The following is a 19199-nucleotide window of genomic DNA, read 5'->3' as shown; positions in this document are numbered from 1 at the left end:
GAAAAAGCCATGAAATTAGGTGTAAAATAAGCTAGAAGGATATATTTTACAAAATGAGGAATATGGCCAATATTTTATAATAACTACAAATGAAGTATAATCTTTAAAAACTGTACACCTGTGATTTCATACATATTATACAGCCACTGTACTTCAATTAACAAAAAAGAAAAGCCATGAAGACACCTCCAAGTCTTTAGCTCTTAAGAAACAAATGTATTTTACAGAGTATTGATAACAAAATAGTGGACATCCCAGGTGGTGCTCGTGGTAACGAATCTACCTGCCAATGCAGGAGACGCATGAGACCCAAATTTGATCCCTGGGTTGGGAAGATCCCCTGGAGAAGGAAATGGCAACCCATTCCAGTATTCTTGCCCAGAGAATACCATGGACAGAGGAGCCTGGCAGGATACAGTTCATGGGGCCACAAAGAGTCAGACATGATGTAACAACTGAGCACACACATTGATAACACAACTAAATAAAAGAAACTGTGTGTTCTTCCATCTCCAATTCAGCCCAGCTCTTTTCTGAAGAGTAAAAGCTCTTTTATTATAATTCATTCCCCTCACTATTACTCAAGATAAACTTTGCTCTATAGAATATATAAAAACTTCTGAATGGTAGTATTAAAATAAAAAATAACCAAGGTTGTAGAAATACAAGTTTGCACAGTTCAGTTTTTTGTAAGTTTTATTTCGTGCTGAAATATGATTCCAACTGTCAGCTCACTTCGCCTAAGAGATATAGATAAATTGGAACGTGACCATTAAAGTTTAAATATGAAGAAAAAGAGGCTCTGAGCCCAGTCAGATCATTTCCTGGCCCACATGGATCCCTCACCTTCTCGAAGCAGAACCCTCTCGTAGGCTGGGAACTTGGTGCTGACCGTCACGGCGGCGGTCAGGTCCTCCCGACTCTTCCGAAGGTTCTTCTTCACACCTGATCTCTGGCCGCGCATCCTCCAGAAGTCTGCCCTGTCCCCGGTGGTGTCTCTCTGGGCATTCTGAACGCTGGCCATTTGTTCCGCTCTGAGAGAAGAAGCCAGGGGAAGTAAGTTCTTAAGTCAGGAAATGTGCAAATGTGAGCGTCACTAACTAAATCCAGTCACTATCACTTACGGACTTGGATCAGAGAAGATGCAGCGTGACAATGAGCAATGCCAGGGGTGAGAAACATGGGTGCTTTCTCATCCGGATGGAGGCAGAGAAAAGCTGGGTGCACATGAAATCTACCAGGAGTAGCTCAGTAATAAACACGCTGACATGGCTTGTTCTGCTTAGGCTGGTGTACAGACATGCCCTGTCTTACTCTACTTTGCTTTATTAGACTCTGCAGACCCTGCATCTTTTTTTTTTTTTTTAACAAATTATAAAGATATGTGGCAACTCTGCATTAAGCAAGTCTATTGGTGCCATTTTTCCAGCAGCATCCACTAGCTTTGTGCCTCTGTGTCCTAGTTTCTCTCAAAATTTCAAACTCTCCACCAGCAAAAACACTATGAATCACTGAAGGTTCAGATGATGGTTAGCATTTTGGGGGCACTAAAGTATTTTTAATTAGGGTATGTACCTTGCTTTTTTAGACATAATGCTAGTGCACAATAAATAGACTTAGTAGTATAATATAAACATAACTCCTATATGCACCGGGAAACCAAAAAATTTGTGTGCCTTGCTTCATTACAATATTTGTTTCATTATGGTGGTCTGGAACCAAACTCACCATCTCTCCCAGGTCTCTTCATACATGAGAAGTGGATGATGGGAGAGGTCATGATGACAAAGGACAAAGTCATATGGGGCTTCCTTTATGTGGGGGTGTTGTTTATGTGTAGGGGGGAATCTTAGGGGGTTGTGTGGAATCATGTGGACTCAGATACCTGCTTTTGTTGGGGATTAAGCCTTTCTCCAGTTCGTTTCCGATCCTCACAGCCAGCCAGTGGCCCAGTTTGCCATCGTAAAGTGTATCTACCACGCGGAAGACCTCCCCTCTGGTGAAGGCCAGGCTCTGTGGAGTTTCCTTCTCACATTCAAAGTGGCTTCTTATAAAAAAGGAATCCCCTCTGCCACAAGCCAGTATGTCTCTATACACTGAAAGACAAAAGCCTCATTTCATGTGGTGCTCAGCTTGGCCAGGGGTCTTTCCTGGAGGGGTTATCAGGTTCTCTGAGCTCTGACCACCCTCTTTACCTTCCATGCATTTTGTGAACTCAGCACACAGGCCCCATGGTAACCACAGCCCAAACAGGGAGGACAAGTAACTAAGTTCATGAGTTTTGCTGTGATGGTTAGTTTTCTGTATCAACTTGACTGGGCCATGTGATGCACAGACATTTGGTCAAACGTTATTCTGACCGTGTCTGTTGGGGGTGTTTCTGGATGAGTTAACATTAACACGTAGACTGAGGAAAGCAGACTGCCCTCCCTCATGTGGGAGGCTTCAGCTGGTCTGTTGAACGTTTGAACAGAACAGAAACATAAATCCTTCTCTGAGTAAGAGATAATGAATTCTTTTTGCTTTCAAAGTGTGACATCAGCTTTCTTCCTGCTTTGAGACTCAGATACACTGGCTCTTCCTGGATCTTGAGCCAGTCCACCTTCGGACAAGTACACAATCAGCTCTCTTGGTTCTCAAGCCTTTGGACTTGGACTGGAAGTAAACCATCAGCTCTCTTGGAGCCTCCACCTCACCAACTCACCCTGCAGATTTTGGGACTTGCCAGGTACCATAACGTGAGCCAATTCCTCATAAAAGCAGCTCTCTTTCTCTGTGTGCCATTTTGTCTGGAGAACCCTGACTAATACAGGTGCCAATCAACCCTCTAAAGCAGACAAGAAGATTCTATTAACTTCCATTTTACAGATGACAACAAGACCTGGAAAGGTGAATCAACTTGTCAGACTGATAAGGGTTAATATGAGGGCTGAACTGCAGGTGTGGCCTCTGCATCTGTCATATGGAAAACCTCAATCATAACTTCGGGCAGTAATTAAGGATGGATTCAGAAAAGCAGTTTTATTCCAAAATCACACAACTAGTAAAGTTCTTTCAGTGGGTGCATAGAAACCACTTCCATAGGAAGTTAAATGCCACCCAAATTCTTTCCACATACCTATGACCTAGATAGAGGTCAATTTTTTAACACTCAGATTTGCCTATTCTGGTCCCAAGCTACCTCCCTCCCTGACCGCCCACTGAACTCAAAACCAAACCTGCTCACCATCAGCTCGGCTCTGAGCTAAAATGGTCACCGTTTCACCTTTGGGGATTTCTAACAGGTACAGAACAGCATCCTCCCGAACGAGTCCTCTGAAATCCTGTGTGTTCACCTGATGGAGGAGGGGGAACCAGAAAACAACAAAGCAAGAGAAAAGAAGAAGTTGTTTCTTAAAAGGTGCCACCTGAGCTTTTGACCTGTTTCCATCAGGGCCTGCCTATGTAAAGAAGCATCGGTCAGGGCCCCACAAGTAAAGAAGCCGTTGGTGCCCTACTGAGGCTCGCCAAGCACCCAGCCTGGACTGTGGGCACCACCACGCCCTCCTGCTCCCCACTCTGCCTACCACCCCTTAGGAATGTGTCATTCCACCACAGACTCGTCACTGGATCGGGTGAGAATTTCTAGGAGTGTGTGTCTCCCTCTCTTCTTTGAGTCTCCTGCACGGGTGGCCAGGAGGGCAATGTACAATTACGAATCCAATAACTAGAATTCAGTAGGGAGTGGTGAGGTCTATGGCGAATGAGCATGCTGGCTCAGCTTAAGGCATTGCTACTTTTTAAATTAGTTCATGTAGAAGCCTGCAAATAAGGATTCTGCCCAAATCTACCTTTTTCCTATAGCTTCTATCATCTGAAATTGAAGAGCATTAATTTTACATGGTGGACCATCAACCTAATGTATAGGCTTTTATATTTAAGCTTCTGCCATATAATGGGTAAAAAGCCCATGTTTATCCACCACTGATCAAGTAGGGTACACTGTAAATAGCTTTTGGAAGACAAGTTAGAAAGAGTAAAACTCAAAAATGGTACAAAGAAAAAGACATTTTGACATCTTTGCTCTGTACCTTGAAAACCATTTGAAAACAGAAATACATATAAGTAAAATGCAAAAATGATTTTAAAGTACCTTATGTTTTAAAAAGGTATTACAGAAGTGAAGATATAGAATTTCTCTGAAATACTTTCTTCAATTATTGAAGACTTGTAGAATCTTTTAATCAAAGAGTAATGCCTTACTACTGAAAAAAAATTATTAATTGAGCCTAATTTAATTAAGGTTGGAATTTATAATGAAGTGAAAACAGGCATATTATTTTTCATGGAAGTTTTCAATGTGGGGAGATCAACCAAGCTAGCCCTTTTCGAAGTGTAGGTAGACACAGGGACTTGGAGTTGTCACTAACTAGGCTCTCCTTAGGAATGTTTATCTCATCACATTATGCGTCATGCTTGTGTTGTAACTACTCTGGAGATAGCTTGGCTGTGTCTAAACTGCATTACTGCTTTGTAAAATATAACTCTATAAATACAAGAACAGAATGTTGAAAAGAAAAAAAAAGTGAAACTTGGCATGAGACTAAAACTATACTTGGTACTTTAAAAATGGTGATTTACTAAACCAATCATGTTAACTTTTCCTTTGACACAGTATTTAGCATTTAAGATAGCTCATTTCCATCTCTTTGTCTCTGAATTAAGGATATTTGACCTTTGGTATTGAATCCTTTCTTGTGTGCTATCTGCGGATCTACATTTGTGTCTATATGTGGCTATGTATATGTCTTTATATGCACTGTACATGCTTGCATTTGTTTATTTAAATAAAGCAGGGCCACAGGGCATGGGGGAAGACCTTGTCCACCTCTACAAACTGAGAAAGACTTTCCATCAAGCCAAACACTATAATGGTCGAAATTAAAGCATACATGGTAGCTAAAATCCACACAGTTAATAATCAAACTGAGGAGGTTTTTTGTTTCTGTCTTTCCTCTTCTCTAATAGTTTGTGAAAATGAAATGACAATCATACCAGGTAACCCAAGCACTAAAGCATGTGTTATTTCAGTTATTTACACGGCACATAATTCGCCACCCAACACACTCATGTTTTCATTCCACATGTCAAGTTGTCACCTTTACAAAAGAAAGAGCTGCACTTAAAAACCCACAACAGAAGAAAGTGCTTTAAAAAAAAAAAAAAAAGAAGAAAGTGCTTGGTATATGTGTATTGGACCCTGGTATGCTCAATCTGACGATGAAGTGCTAAGACAAACTAAAGGAAAAAAAGGCCAAGACAACACTTTGTTTAGGTTGTACAGCCCTCTCCAATAAATATTCTCCTTTGTTATCTATTTAATAGTCTACAGGGTCCAGCTGTGTCTGTTGTGAGCCTGAAGAGGACTCTGTGTCAGCTACACTAAGACTGTGTCACATCCTCTCTGCCTCAGTAGGCGAGCTCAAAGTTTTTCATCTCTTTGCAGAACGCGGGGCTCCTTTCATAGTCAACAGAAAATTTATTCATGCCTAAGAATAAAGACCATCTACTGTGTGACCTCCCCATGAGACTACTGCAAAAGAGGTGGGTCCCCATAGTTTCTTCCCTGTCGCCAGGGTGATAACAGGAAATAAGATACTTTCTTAAATAGCAAACATTTCGTATCATAATTTTTACCCATGGAAGTGACTCTCTCTGTCTTTAACGTAGAGATAGGTCTGTCAAGCCTCTAAATGAATTTACTTTTATTTTCCAATTCGGAAAGTCTTTCTCCACGCCACCCTATTCCCACCCCCGGGGTAGGAAAATATTTTACCCTTGAACCTTCAGGAGCAAAAGCTTTCAAATTCCTAACTTCCTGTGGCCCCACATCATTTAGGACACATGCTTCTTTTTTGGTATCAACCCAAGAGTAAATTGGTATGAGCTGGCACTCGAATGGGATTCTTATCTGTAGCACTTGGTAAGCAGTGTTTCCTAGGCTCATGTGGTACCCTGAGGTTCACTCAGGTACACTTTGTCTTCCAGGATCCTGGCTAGAGCCAAAGAGGGTCTAGAATGTCACTGGAAAGCTTCAGAGCACCTCATGGTCAAGGTCTGCCCTTCATCTGCTCTGGAAATGAAATCTGAACTACCACCATGAGGTCAGAGGCCAGGAAGGAAAAGGACCACTTCTTTCTGGGCTCTGCTGCCTTGGGAATTCTGCTTTTTTCCCCCTGTCCTTTGAGGTTAGATGCTCTTCTTACCAGATCCCCTAGGAACTCATGATAAGAAAAGCAAGTTTACAGAAGCAGAAATTCCAGTGAAGACAACTCCCGAGCATTCTATATTTTTATAATCACAAGGTACTCAGCATGCTTGAAGTTAAGGCTCAAGTCAACAGAAAACACACGGTGTGTTTTTCATAAAATGTCAAAGCAGGAATTGCTTATCAGTTGTTTTTAAACCAACAGATTATACAAACACATACACAGTAGCTTTAAAAGTATCAATATTTGATTAACCAGGTGTTCCCCTTCCTGAACAATTTTAGATGTAAGTGACAAAGAGTGGCAGCAACTTGTTATTTTTCACTGGGAAAAAGAAGGGACTCTGACCCTCCTACTCTGTGCTAAGAACTCTGCTGAATTCCTTGTGAGTATCATCTGTTCTAAATTCTCCAGGATCCCTGCGAGGTAGGTATGCTTATCCACATTGAACAGATACAGAAACCTGAGTCTCAAGAGCTGTGGAGCCAGGGCCACAAACTAATATGAAGCTGGGACAGGATTCAAATCAGAAGATCTGATGGCAACATTCACCTTTGTTCAGTTACAGCACACGGCCTGAAGAGTGATAACCAGGTAGAAGAATCGGCTAAAAACCATGAGCAAGATCTTCCACCTAGGCCTTTAGTTAAAGTCTCAATAATCAATTGTTTTGTGAATCAAACTAATAAAAATCTTTGTGAGGGTTCTGAACGCTATAAATTCCCACAGACATGAGTTTTGGGTTCCAGGACTGAGGAAACAGGGTCCACTGGAAAGAAACAGAGACCTAATGCTCTGTAGCAACAAACCCGCAGCTGGTCTATTTTCACCAGCGGGACCACTTCTTCATCCTTTATGTTAAGACCCTCCAGGAAACCCTACCCTACTCTTTCCCAGTAACACCTACAAACAGGGCTGGGATTTCATACCTTCAGAATCTGGTCCCCTTCTTGAAGACCTTCTTGCTCCGCGGAGGTACCCTCTTGAATGCCGGCCACAAATATCCCAACGTCATTGCCACCAGCCAGCCGGAGGCCCACACTGTCTCCCTTCTTGAACCTCACCATTTTGGTATTGGGGCTGCAATGGGTTCAGTTTCAGTAAAGAAAGATGGGAGGTTTTCTTATTTTTTTTTGGTAAAGGAGAACCAACATTAGCAGTGAGAGATTTAATTTCTTCTACCTATAGAGTGATTTACCCTTTATAAACTCTCTCTTGCCTTTCTTATATATATCTATAATTTTATCTTCCTTGGGGCTGTGAGATGAATATCAGGAGGCCACTTTACCAGTGAAGAAAAGAAACAGAGAGAATGTCTAAGTAAACTCATTCAAGATAAAAAGCAAATAAAGGGCAGGGTTGGGGTAAAACTTCAAGGCCATCTGATTCGGACTTCAGGATTCTTCCAAAGAAAATCCTGCTGATCCCACAGGGCTCCTGTCAAATGGAGACAGCCTGAGTCCAGGGGAGCAGGATCCTAACCCACGGAACACCACGGAACCAGGGGTTCTCACTGTCCAGTGAAGAGCCCTGCATCACTTCCCCCCTCCCTCCACACACCAGGGCTAGCTATCACTACAGTCCCTACAGAAGCACCAGAGTTAAGCAATTCTTCACCCATCTGGGCATTCTTGATCTGGCAAACTCAGCTATTCAGAATAACATCTGGGACACTAGCCAGCTAAGCAGACAAGCAGGCAAAGTTAACACTCACTTACTTCCACATTTTACTCTTCCTACGAATGATTTCTCTTTCTTAAAAACACTAGCAATAGAGATGGGTTAAAGGCAGATGATCATATACAAAATCATCACCATTTAATGGTGTTTAAGAACACCATTTTTCCAGATTTCAGTTAAGTTGACAGAGCTGTGTGGAGCAAGAAAGGGAAACAGGAAGAGATGCCTACCCATATATCGCTAAATCTTCAGGACTTGGACGAAGAACAGCTCTCGGGGCTGGTTTTGGTGGAGGAACTGTGGATTAAAAAACATCACTAGTTATAAAATTTTTTTAAAAATATCATTAGCAACCAGGACAAACAGGTTTTGTCACTAAATATGAAGGTCACAAAATCCACAAAAAATTCAAGTCTGTTCCTTATGCTACATATACATCATCACATCAAACAAGAAAAATAAGTCTTAAAAGTTAAATTTTGAAGCATTAGCAGATGTCAGTAGTTTCTCAAAAACAAGTGAGAAGGAAAATGAAACTTAAAAATGCAAGGTGCATAATCACATTTACAAAGTGGTTACATTTTAAAATAATTTAAAAGTCATGTAATAATGCTGTTATTTCCATGGATAGATATTTATGTGTTTAAATTATGATGATAATTTTATTGTGGTGGGGGGTAGGGGATGGAGTTGAGATCAGAAATGGGACATAGGGGCTTCCCTGGTGGCTCAGTGGTAAAGAATCCATCTGCCAATACAGAAGACACAGGTTCCATCCCTGATCCAGGAAGCTCCCACATTCCACGGATCAACTAAGCCCGTGTGCCACAAGTACTGAGCCTGTGCTCCAAAGCCTGGGAGCCACAACTAGCAAGTCCATGTGCCTTAGAGTCTGTGCTCTGCATAAGAGAATCTGCTTAACGAGAAGCCACGCACCGCAAGAGAAAAGCCCTTCCAGCAACAAAGACCCAGCACAGCCAAAAATACATACATAAAATTATTTCTGAAATAAAGAAATGGGACATGAAAGGACTTTAATCCAATCTGACAAAATGAGGCTGTGTGACATAATTAAGAGGCATGTACCTTGTCTCTCTGCACCACGCCCAGGTCCTGACACAGAGATCCTAAGACCCCTATTAATTTCTGGAGTGAAAGGGGTACCAGGAGCATCTTTTGCTCTAATGTTTGGTCTTTAACCTTAATTTCTGACACAGAGTTCCTACATCCTTTGGAATTTGCTGGGTGATAGGAGCATCCTTTGTTCTAAAGAGATGACTCCTAGTAGGCTTCTGGACAGCCTCAAGCTGGGGCTGGTCACTAGGAGGAGGAAGTCATGCTCATGACAAAGCCTCCAAAAACTAAGGGATTCAGAACACTTCAGGATGGATGAAATCATTGGGATGCTGGTAGAGTGACCTGCCCAGTGAGGGCATGAAACCTCTCCACCCTCTCCCCATACTGTGCCCTAGATATCTCTTCCATTTGGCTGTATCCTTTATTTTTAAAAGTATCAATATTTGATTAACCAGGTATTCCCCTTCCTGAACAATTTTAGATGTAAGTGACACAGAGTGGCAGCAACTTGATCGGTAATAGTAAATAAAGTGCCTTCCAGAGTTCTGTGAGCTATTCTAGCAAATTATCAAACTTGAAGAGGGGGTCATGGGACCTCTCAGTTTAGAGCTGGTTGGTCAGAAGTAAGGGCGGCAACCCAAGGCTTGTGACTGGCGTCTGTGGTGGGGGCATCTTGTGAGACGGAGTCCTTAACCAGCAAGCTTTGCAGGAATTCAGTAGTCAGTGTCAGAACTGGACTGAATTACAGGACACCAGATTGGTGTCTGGAGAACTGATAGTTGGGCGGAAGACAAAACCCATGCAGCTGATGTCAGAAGTGTTGTGAAGAGAAAACAGTTCAGGTTGGGGTCAGGGATGGGAGATAAAAGGATGATGACTAATGAAATATAACAGAAGGTGACCAACCTGTTGATGCATACAAAAGGCAAATTCTTTTTTTTTTTTTAAATATTAAATGAGTTAGGAGTGCCTCTTCTATACAGAAGAATGATTTTAAATATTTTTTCTCTCTCCTACCAGCCACCCTCTGGAATTACCAAGCACACACACCTGAACACGACTGTGTAAAATGAGCCTCACCTGGGGATTCCTCTTGGTATCTGGGTTCCTTGCTGGGCTCCGTGCTGCCCATATCCCCAGTGGACTTAAAGGGGGTGGGTGTGGCGCCCATCCTGGACCACCTGCTCTGCGTGTCCTCTCTTGAACTTAAGCACACAGCATGTTAATATTTCATCACGTGACAGATCTGCCAACAGGTATGCGTATACACACACAGGGACATGTGCAAGGGAAAACATGGATCATCTTACCTTGGTCTCTCCTTCAGCTTTTCATTTGAGGAATGGTAATCATAATCGGAATACTGCTGCCGTCTCTCCTCTGGAGAAAACGATCGGTTGGACTCTATTTCTGAGATATCTGGTTTCAAAAATAAGAAAAGCCTTTTTAATGAAACATTTAAGACCTGTGCCAGAAATTATTCAATTCTCTGAGCAAGGAAACATGGGAAATGGAAGAGAGGGCAGGCAGTAAATGTGCTATTAAATAGTCTGATAGTCTTCCCTTGGGAAAAAAAAAATCTGATAGCTTGAAAGGAAAGACATTAATTAACAAAGAGGAATCCAAATTCAGAATTTTATGCTCCTCATTTATTATCCTTTCCATCAAAGCTGCCACTGAAGAGTCAAAAGCCAATGATGGGGTTTTTATAGATGGAGAGATACACAAACTCATTTTTACCACAGAACAATGCTTCTCAAACTTAAATGTGCATACATGTCACCTGGGATCTTGTTAAAATGCAGTTGTTCTGGGTAGGGCCTGAGATTCTGCAATTCTATCAAGCTCCTGTATGACACAATGCTATCAGTGGATTGAGGATGACACTTGGAAAAACGAGGTAAACTGCAATCTCCTAGCAAGTTGGGATTATTTCTCATGCTCTCCTTATTCTCCTGTACTCCAAGCAGTAACCACTTGATTAAACATTTTATATAATAGAAATTAAACTAAGTTTTAAGGTTTTATGAAGTAATTCTTTTAAAAAGCAAGTCCATTTCTAAACTTGAGCACTTAATATTTTCTAAACTTTTCTGCACAAAGGCAATACTAGATGGTTACGTAGGAAATGCCATGCCTAGTTATTTTTATGGGTAATTTTTACATAGTTAAAATGTTATCCTATGTGTTGTATATCAACTATATCTCAATTTAGGAAGAAAAAGAAAAAATCATAATAAAGACATGCCTAAGAGCCAAAAAAAAAAAAAGAATAAAGAGCAGAATATCCAAGGACATGAAGTTGGACTTGTTTGTGGAAATAAACAAAGACTAAACCAACTAAATAAATGAATGTTATCCTATGCTATTCATTTTCAAGTTAAAACTAAAAGAAATGATTACATCTTCATACAAGAGGTGACACAAATTCCAAACCAATGAATACTGTAATATTCAGTCGTTCTAACTGATTCCTTATTATAGTGTCTACCAGTTTTAGCTATCCTCCATATTGTCTTCTCTTTGTTGGAAATATTAAGAGCCACTTCAAAAATATCACGTAAGAAAGCCCAAGAATGAGTAATTTACAATGTATGTGGTTAGGTCTTTTTTTTGTTTTTTTAAATATTTATTTATTTGACTGCACAGGGTCTTAGATGTGGCACACAGGATCCTCAACTGCTGCATGCTGGATCTTAGCTGTCTGATCAGGGGTTGAACCCAGACGCCCTGCCTTGGGAGGGCAGAGCCTTAACCACTAGACTGCCAGGGAAGTCCTGTGGTTAGTTCTCTGAGCCACTCCTATATACATTTGTTTACTCACAAGTTTTGTATTCAATGGCTTTAATCAGAGTCCACTGGGACTCTTAAGTGCACCCGAATTCCATACTGGAATCCTAATTTCAATAGACCATTTAATAAGAAAATAACAATCTAACTTGGAATTAAAGTTTAAAAGAGAGGTTTCTGTTAGGAATTTAACTTCCAGCTGAATGACTCTGATAAATAGAGATGAGAATGCAGAAGCAACAGCCTTCCTCACTCCCAGCTAAGTTCATACCCTCCCCTTTCTTTACCTTCTATTTCTGAGTCGCTGTCATTTAATGAGGGGATGTTGATGAGCGTCTGTTTGCTGTCCCTCAGCACCACGAGCTGGAGTTTCCCTCTTGACTTTTCTATCAGTTTTCGAGCATCCGTTAAAGACATGTTCTCGGTTACGGTTCCATTTATCTGTGTATATGAAGAACAGTAATGTTCCATGGAATACAACTATTAAGAGTGAAATAGAAAAGTTCTTATTTTCCCCTGCTAAAAATGTAAAGGCTTTGCACAGCTATTCAAACAGACATGGGCTTTAAGATGACAGAATGAACAAAAATGAGTTATCCTTTAAATTAAATATAACCCTGCGTGTCTGAAACCCAAACACAGGTGTGAGAGCTATAGTGTGCTCAAGTGACTCTGTGAATTTACTGAACTTCCAAGTTCAAGACAATGGCCTGGTTTACTATTGGAACATGTTTCCTGACTGGAGAGATTTACAAAAACTATTAAATATTCAGCATTCATATACCACCAAGTCACCCTCTCATCTTTCCTTCATTCAGAAAATAAGAGCTTAAGCTTTAAATAAACAGGGGAAGAAGGATGTCTTTGTTGAGATTTTTTTTCTTTAAACTGACATTCCTCTATTACAAATCTCTAAGTCTGGTTTTCCTGATAAAAACGATCTCTCTGCTGTTCTTCCTGGCTTTGTCTTACTATTGAGACTCCCATCTCAACAAAGTTTCACTGTGTTGGAACTTCAATGTGGAAATGTAGACTATGAAGCTGAGCATGAACCTGGTTGTTCTCTGCCCTTATCCGCCCACCTTGAGAATTATGTCTCCTTCATGCAGGTTGCCATCTTTAGTTGCTAGACCGGTTCTGGTCATTTCCTTTATGAAGATCTGACTCCCAAGCCGGAGACCATATTCTAGGAGACAAACATACACATATTTCATTAACACGTCCAGAAAACTGAGTCTGCCTTTCAGGACTAACTACTTTAAAATATGTATGAAAAGTTAATTTTGCATGTGAGAGAGTCTGTAAGACCACTGGCTTGAACTTGTCGAAACTGTCACTGTCATAAAAAACAAAAGAGGCAGAGAGATTGTTCTAGATTAAAGGAGATATCAAAAAACAAACACACTGCGTAAAACTTTACTAGGTCCTCAATTCAATGTGTGGGGTGCACAGGGGGCGGTGTGGGGAGGGAGGGTGTATTACATTATTTTGGAATAACTTCAAAATGAACTGGGCTATATTAAAAGGTATATTCATGCTAATTTCTTAAGAGTGATGATAGCATTATGGTTATGTAAGAGAATATTCTTGTCCTTGGGAGATACCCACTGAAATATTTAAGGATAAAGTTAATGTTGCCTGCAATTTATTTTCAAGTGGGTCCCAAAACCCCAATTAGAGACAGAGAGGGGGTAGGGGAAGAACAGTGGGAGGGAGAAAGGGAAAAAATAGAAATGGAACAAATGTGGCAAAATGTTAAAAACTGATAAAACTAGGTGAAGGCTATTTGAGTATTTGCTACAAAATTAACACTTTTCAAAATAAAATGTTGGGGGAAGGAAAAAAACACAATTTGGTACAGGCATGTTCTACTGACAATCCAGTTGCCTATAGGAAGGTACCACCTATATTATACTCTCCATCTATAACCATTTAAATTGTGTAGGATTTGGCACTGAAAAAACTTCAGTGTGTGAAGAATAGGGATAAATAAACCAGCAAAGCAACAGATACAGTATTCAACTAAAACTGGCACAGCTCTGGGGATTCATGGACTTAGTGTTGATCTCAAAAGAAAAACCACTGTATTTACTAAGTATATATATACTTTAAAATATTTTAAATATTATTCTGATTTTACTAAACTTGTAAATAGACATATTTTAAGGATGAATTTCGGTTATTTTAGGAAGCTACCTAAACCTAGCAGGTTTTAAAAGAGGCACATTCAAATTTTCATTATTATTGTTATGGACTAAAATCTTGTCAATTCAAAATAACTTTTTACTACTTAGATATAGATTTAAAGATCAGGTTTAAGTGACTTACAGTAAGTTTGCATCAGATCTTACAATGATTAACAGTGTTGAGGTCCACCGCCACCTTATAGGAAGATGATGCTCAAGAAATAATAAGGGTAAGATGGATGACATTTTCTTTCAAGGATGGCAATTCCTTACTGGTTAAACAGCCTCACAGTCCAGCACAGAAGGCTGAGACAAACCTCAGCCATGACTTCTCACGTGTCAACAATTCCTCCATCCTCTTAAAAACTGTACTCTTACTGTAAAATTAACAAGTTGCCATTGATGTATTTGTAGGCATCTTTCAAATGAAGAAGAAAATCAGCTGACCAGCTTCTAAGACTTTTACAAGCAAGTCTATCTAATGCCCATGAAACATGTAAATGCTGGCCATATGAGTGGATCATATTTATCTTAATCAAATGAAGATCTTGCCAACAGCCAGATATTTTTAAAGATAATTCTTACGGAACTCTAGCCAGTTATGCTTAATTATTATGTAATCTTAGCAAAAGGTGGCTTTAAAAATCTTTTTGAAAAAGTAGAACCTTGGGAGGAAAACAATGAACACTGAATTCTAAGTTTAAAGAACAAAATGGCCCAGAAGGAGTAAAATGTCATATCTGCAAAGGGGCACGAGCTCCCTTTGTTCCTCGGTAGTATTACTAAGACCAGGCGTGACTTGGGCAGTTTCTTAGGACACGCAACATCTTTTTTAACTGTGGATCACAATTCATGAGTGAATCTTGAAATCACTTTAGTGAGCTGTGACCAGTATTTTTTAATTTAATGTAATGGAACTATTCAAAAACCAACACACAGTAAGTAAGGATTGTTCCATGAAACATTTGGTTGAGTTTTTCACATATTGGTGCACCCACAATTATTTGCAGGATGTGGTTCTTTCTGTGGCAGGAGTAGGAGGGGGAAGAGAAGGCAAAAGAGGAAGAAGCAGGAGAGGAGAAAGAGGAAGAGGAAAAGACTGAAGAGCACTGCAGTGGGGAACTCAGGAACCTGGGTGCAAGTCCTACAAAACATAAAGTAGGCCTCTGTGAAGGATGCCTCATATCAAGTCATCTTTCTCAAAACTCCTCAACAGTCCACAATCTGGAAGCAGAATGGTTTTCACTCTGCAATTCTTGGGGGTTGATGATGTCATTATCTAGGATGATAAGATTCTCTAGAACCCTTAAACCACCTAAGATGCACATTCCTCAAAGATCATACAATCTCAACTTGCACCATTACTTTCTGGGCCTGTGCTCCAGGTATCTTGTTATTCACATCCTTGCAATTATTTCAACATCTTTTCAGTATCAGCTCTTTCAACAGGTACCCAGTTCTATAACTCAACTGTTTATGCACCTCTAGAAGAGCTAGAGAAAACAAACCCTTTCATCTGATAGGCTCTTTAAAATGCAAATTCCCAACCTAAAAAGCAAGCGATCTTACACATTACACTCTTGGATACTCATCTTTTTTCCTCTTTGGAGGAGAACAATTAGAGAATGAAAAGAGATAAAACGTATATTACAAGGAATTTAAAATGTTGAATGCCAAGGATCAATGCAAGGAATATCACAACACGGGGCTCTAAATCCCTGTTCATTCACCTACTTGTTTCCTGTCATTTATTTCCAAGAGATGAAGTTTAGGTTCCAACTCTACCACTTACTTATCAGCTTCAAGATGTGGGCAAGTCACCTCCCCACCTCTGAGTTTCACCTAAGCTGCAAGTAATACTGGTTTGTCTACCCATCACACAGGACTTTAGTGAATTTGGACATGATTAGGTGTGTGCAACTGCTCCAGGCACATGACATGGATCAGCAGTGCAGGGCAGAGCCCACCTCATCCGTGGACACACCATAAATCTCTCCTCACCTTACCATGCCCCCTGTAAAATAGGAGCGGTTTCCCACCCACCACTTAGGCTTCTAGTGAGGATTAAATAAGAAAATATTTATTCCACAGAGGCCCTGGCATAGAGCAAAATCTCAATCAAGACTGGCTGGAGTATCATCCTCTACTGTGGTTTCATTAGTTTAAGCTGCTCTGGGTTCACCAGGAGAGCTTGTTAACAGGAGGGGCCACCCCAGTGCCTCTGATTCAGTGGGGACCAGGCTGGGGCCTAAGAATCTGCCTTTCTAACAAGAGTCCAGGTGATACTTATGCAGCTTTGAGAATCACTGGCCTAACCATTTAAGGCCAAATTTCTGCCACCTGGCTCTGCCATCGATGATATAACTCTGTGCAAGTCAACGAACGTCTCTGCGCCTCAAGTTTCCTAGTCTATAAAATAAAAATATGAGTAACACCCACAGGAGGTGGTGGTGAGGATGAAATGAGCTAATCTGTGCAAAGCATTTAGGTCAATGTGTGGCACGGAAGAGTTAGCCATTGTTACAGTGCTTTTCTTCATCACGCATGACTACCTTCATTTGCTTTGCTTTTCATCAGAAGGACCCCGATGGGCTTGTCCGAGTCCGGCCGCCCCCGGGGCTCCGGGCTGGGGCTGCGGGAGTGGAGGTGCTCGCGGCTGCGGTTCTGGGACGCCCCATACCGGGCATCAGGCTGGGCCCTGTGGCCGTACTCCCCCTCAGGGGTGTAGGCGCGATCGTAGACCGGGTCAATGCTCCGGCCGCGGCTGCTCTCCCGGGCTCGCCTGTAATCATCGTGGTCCAGGCCCCGCTCGAGGCTGCGGCCACGGCTGCGCTCCCGGGCTCGCCCGTAGTCGTCGTCGTGGTCCAGGCCCCGCTCCAGGCTCCGGCCCCGATCCCGGCTGCGCGCCCGGTCGTGGGGACGGCCCCTCTCAGGGCTCTCCTCCCAGCTGCGGCTGCGCCCTCCGCGGCTGCTGGGCCGGCTCCTCTCGCTGTAGCCGCTGCGGGCGCTTCTGCCATCAAACTCGTCCATCACCTCGAAAGCCCGGTCATCTTCGTGGACGGGAGGACTGCTCTGCAGCGGGGCCAGCTGGACCTTCCGGGGCCTCTTGACCACCTGTCACCAAACAGTGGAGACACCAGACAGTCACAACCAAACAGAGAATACAGTGCTTAAGAGCCCGGGTTTCCTTCCCAGTAAAACTGTGTGTTCCTACCCAGGCTAAAACAAGAAGGATAAATACCCCAGAGTGTTAAGAAGAAAGTAAGGCAATGAGTATAAAACCGAGCACAGTGTCTCCAAAAATCTGCTTCGACTCAAAAGTGTGAAAAGCACCAAGAGGCTTTAAATCAATAAGCTACAAAACTGAAAATGTGTAAAGTGAGACATTCTGTGTAGGAGTGCCTAGGTTCATCCATAAATCAATGTCATTCAAAGTGGGGGGTGGGGGGGTGTGTGGCATGTAGGAGGAGAGAGGAGGGAAAAGAGAGATCCTTCTAGATTAAAGACTGATGAGACAAGGACCAAATGTGACTCATGAACTTTGGCTCCTGGATGGAGAACAAAAACAGTCTATCAAAGTCACCTTAGGACATGGACTGTGTACTAAATGACATGGTGAAGTTATTATTACTTTTCTTTAATAGGATAACAGTAGCAGAGTTATGTAGATGAATGTCCTTATTTAGGAGGTTTGAGAAGCAAGAAGGGTTATGGTCATGTCTTGCCCCTTCCTGTCAAATGGTTCACTAAAAATAAGTATGTCTTTATATACACAGAGAAAAATTAATATGAATTAAAATGAATATGGCAGAATATTAACATTACAGAAGATAAGTGTTGATTATACTAATCTTTGAACTTCCCTTTTTGTTTGAAAATTTTTATCATATAAAGTTGGAAAAAAAAAAATCAAATACCACACACCCCGTGTATCCCCCCAGCACTGTCCCTAACACACCATGTTCCAATTCTCGCTCGCTGTGTCCACTTGCCCTGCTGGAGTGAATACTCCTTACAGCTCAGACCTGCTCCAGGGTTAAGCAGATATTCAACCAATGTTTGCCGAATGACTGAGTGAGCCAATAAATGAGTGAATGGCACAGACTGCCAGTTATCTCCAAAGAAATGCGAGTTTATGAAGAAAGAACATGATCCTGGGAGAGCTGTTACAGATGAGTTTATGAGCTCGTAATTTAGTTTCTAAATTAATGTGGTTTTACCATTGTTTGCAATCTAGTTAATTCTCTTAGAGAATAATGATCTAACCTGGCTCTTCAGGCAAATTTATGCAGGTAAGAGAAGCACTGGTCTTAAGTCAGGAGAAGGATGAGAAGGCAGGAAGGGTCTTTACATCAACCTTAGTTAGCATCACCCTCCCAACGTGCTGACGGTACAGAGGCAGTGGTGCCTAGATGGTGCAGTTCTGTCAAGTGCTAAAGAGTAAGTAGTAATTTTCCTCTGGGCATAAAAACAAAGCGCTACGGAGTCAAGCTGAACAAACCCAGGACGTACAATGGCAGCGATCTTCCCACTCTTCCTCAGCTGCTGAACAGCGAAAGAATGGAGCACGTCCTCCATGGGGGTGCCATTGACCATGACCACCCTGTCATTCTCTCTGCAATAAAACAGAAAAATGGGGTATGAAAAACTCCCAGCTTGCCCCTCTGAATCGTTCATTTAGGAACAAATAAAAGCAAAAGATTAAAAAAAAAAAAAAGCAAAAGAGTAAAGGGCTTGGTGTCTAATGACTCCTGAGGTTTAATCTGTCAAGTTGGTCTGAGCTCTTCAGAGGAAGGAACCCAAGAGACGCTCAGAGCGCTTTGGACAGTGTCTCCTGGAAACCACCTGCAGAGAAGGACCCAAACCCATGGGGTCCCTCCAGGAGTCACTGGACAGCACTACGGTCTGAGCACAGAAGGAACCTGTACATCAGGCCCTCCTTACCCATGGTGTATGGTGGACCATGGTACATGGTATGCTCCGGCAAATCTGCAGATGCCCCCAAAGGAGGCTGACAGTCACTTGTGTTTTGGAGGGGATGAAGTCAAGAGGTTGTCTCAGCTTCTTAAAGAAATTCTGAGGACACAGAACCCTAACTCACAACTTTATCTCATCCCAAAAATGATGTAAAAATTCTACCGTGCTCTCTGTATGAAAGAAAACTAACTTACATATATATATATATTCCTTTCTTTTTTTAATTTTACAAGTGCACACC

At 41.7% G+C, this 19199-nt stretch overlaps 1 protein-coding gene across 4 annotated transcripts in view; it reads right to left on the bottom strand.

Annotated features, from left to right (window-relative positions):
- Nucleotides 1-19199, bottom strand: part of TJP2 (tight junction protein 2) — a 124249-nt gene that overhangs the window by 16555 nt on the left and 88495 nt on the right. For all 4 annotated transcript variants that reach the window (XM_061132782.1, XM_061132780.1, XM_061132781.1 and 1 more), the window contains 11 exons: nucleotides 18494-18596; nucleotides 16534-17095; nucleotides 12878-12981; nucleotides 12083-12236; nucleotides 10316-10424; nucleotides 10086-10210; nucleotides 8159-8225; nucleotides 7178-7328; nucleotides 3227-3335; nucleotides 1886-2096; nucleotides 847-1034 (listed from right to left, as the gene is read on the bottom strand). In XM_061132782.1, the coding sequence (XP_060988765.1) occupies nucleotides 847-1034; nucleotides 1886-2096; nucleotides 3227-3335; nucleotides 7178-7328; nucleotides 8159-8225; nucleotides 10086-10210; nucleotides 10316-10424; nucleotides 12083-12236; nucleotides 12878-12981; nucleotides 16534-17095; nucleotides 18494-18596 (1883 nt within the window). The remainder of the gene's footprint in view (nucleotides 1-846; nucleotides 1035-1885; nucleotides 2097-3226; nucleotides 3336-7177; nucleotides 7329-8158; nucleotides 8226-10085; nucleotides 10211-10315; nucleotides 10425-12082; nucleotides 12237-12877; nucleotides 12982-16533; nucleotides 17096-18493; nucleotides 18597-19199) is intronic.

The sequence above is a fragment of the Dama dama genome, chromosome 29 (assembly GCF_033118175.1).
Source record: "Dama dama isolate Ldn47 chromosome 29, ASM3311817v1, whole genome shotgun sequence".
In the NCBI taxonomy this organism is placed as follows: Eukaryota; Metazoa; Chordata; class Mammalia; order Artiodactyla; family Cervidae; genus Dama; species Dama dama.
This window is presented reverse-complemented; position numbering and strand designations above follow the sequence as displayed.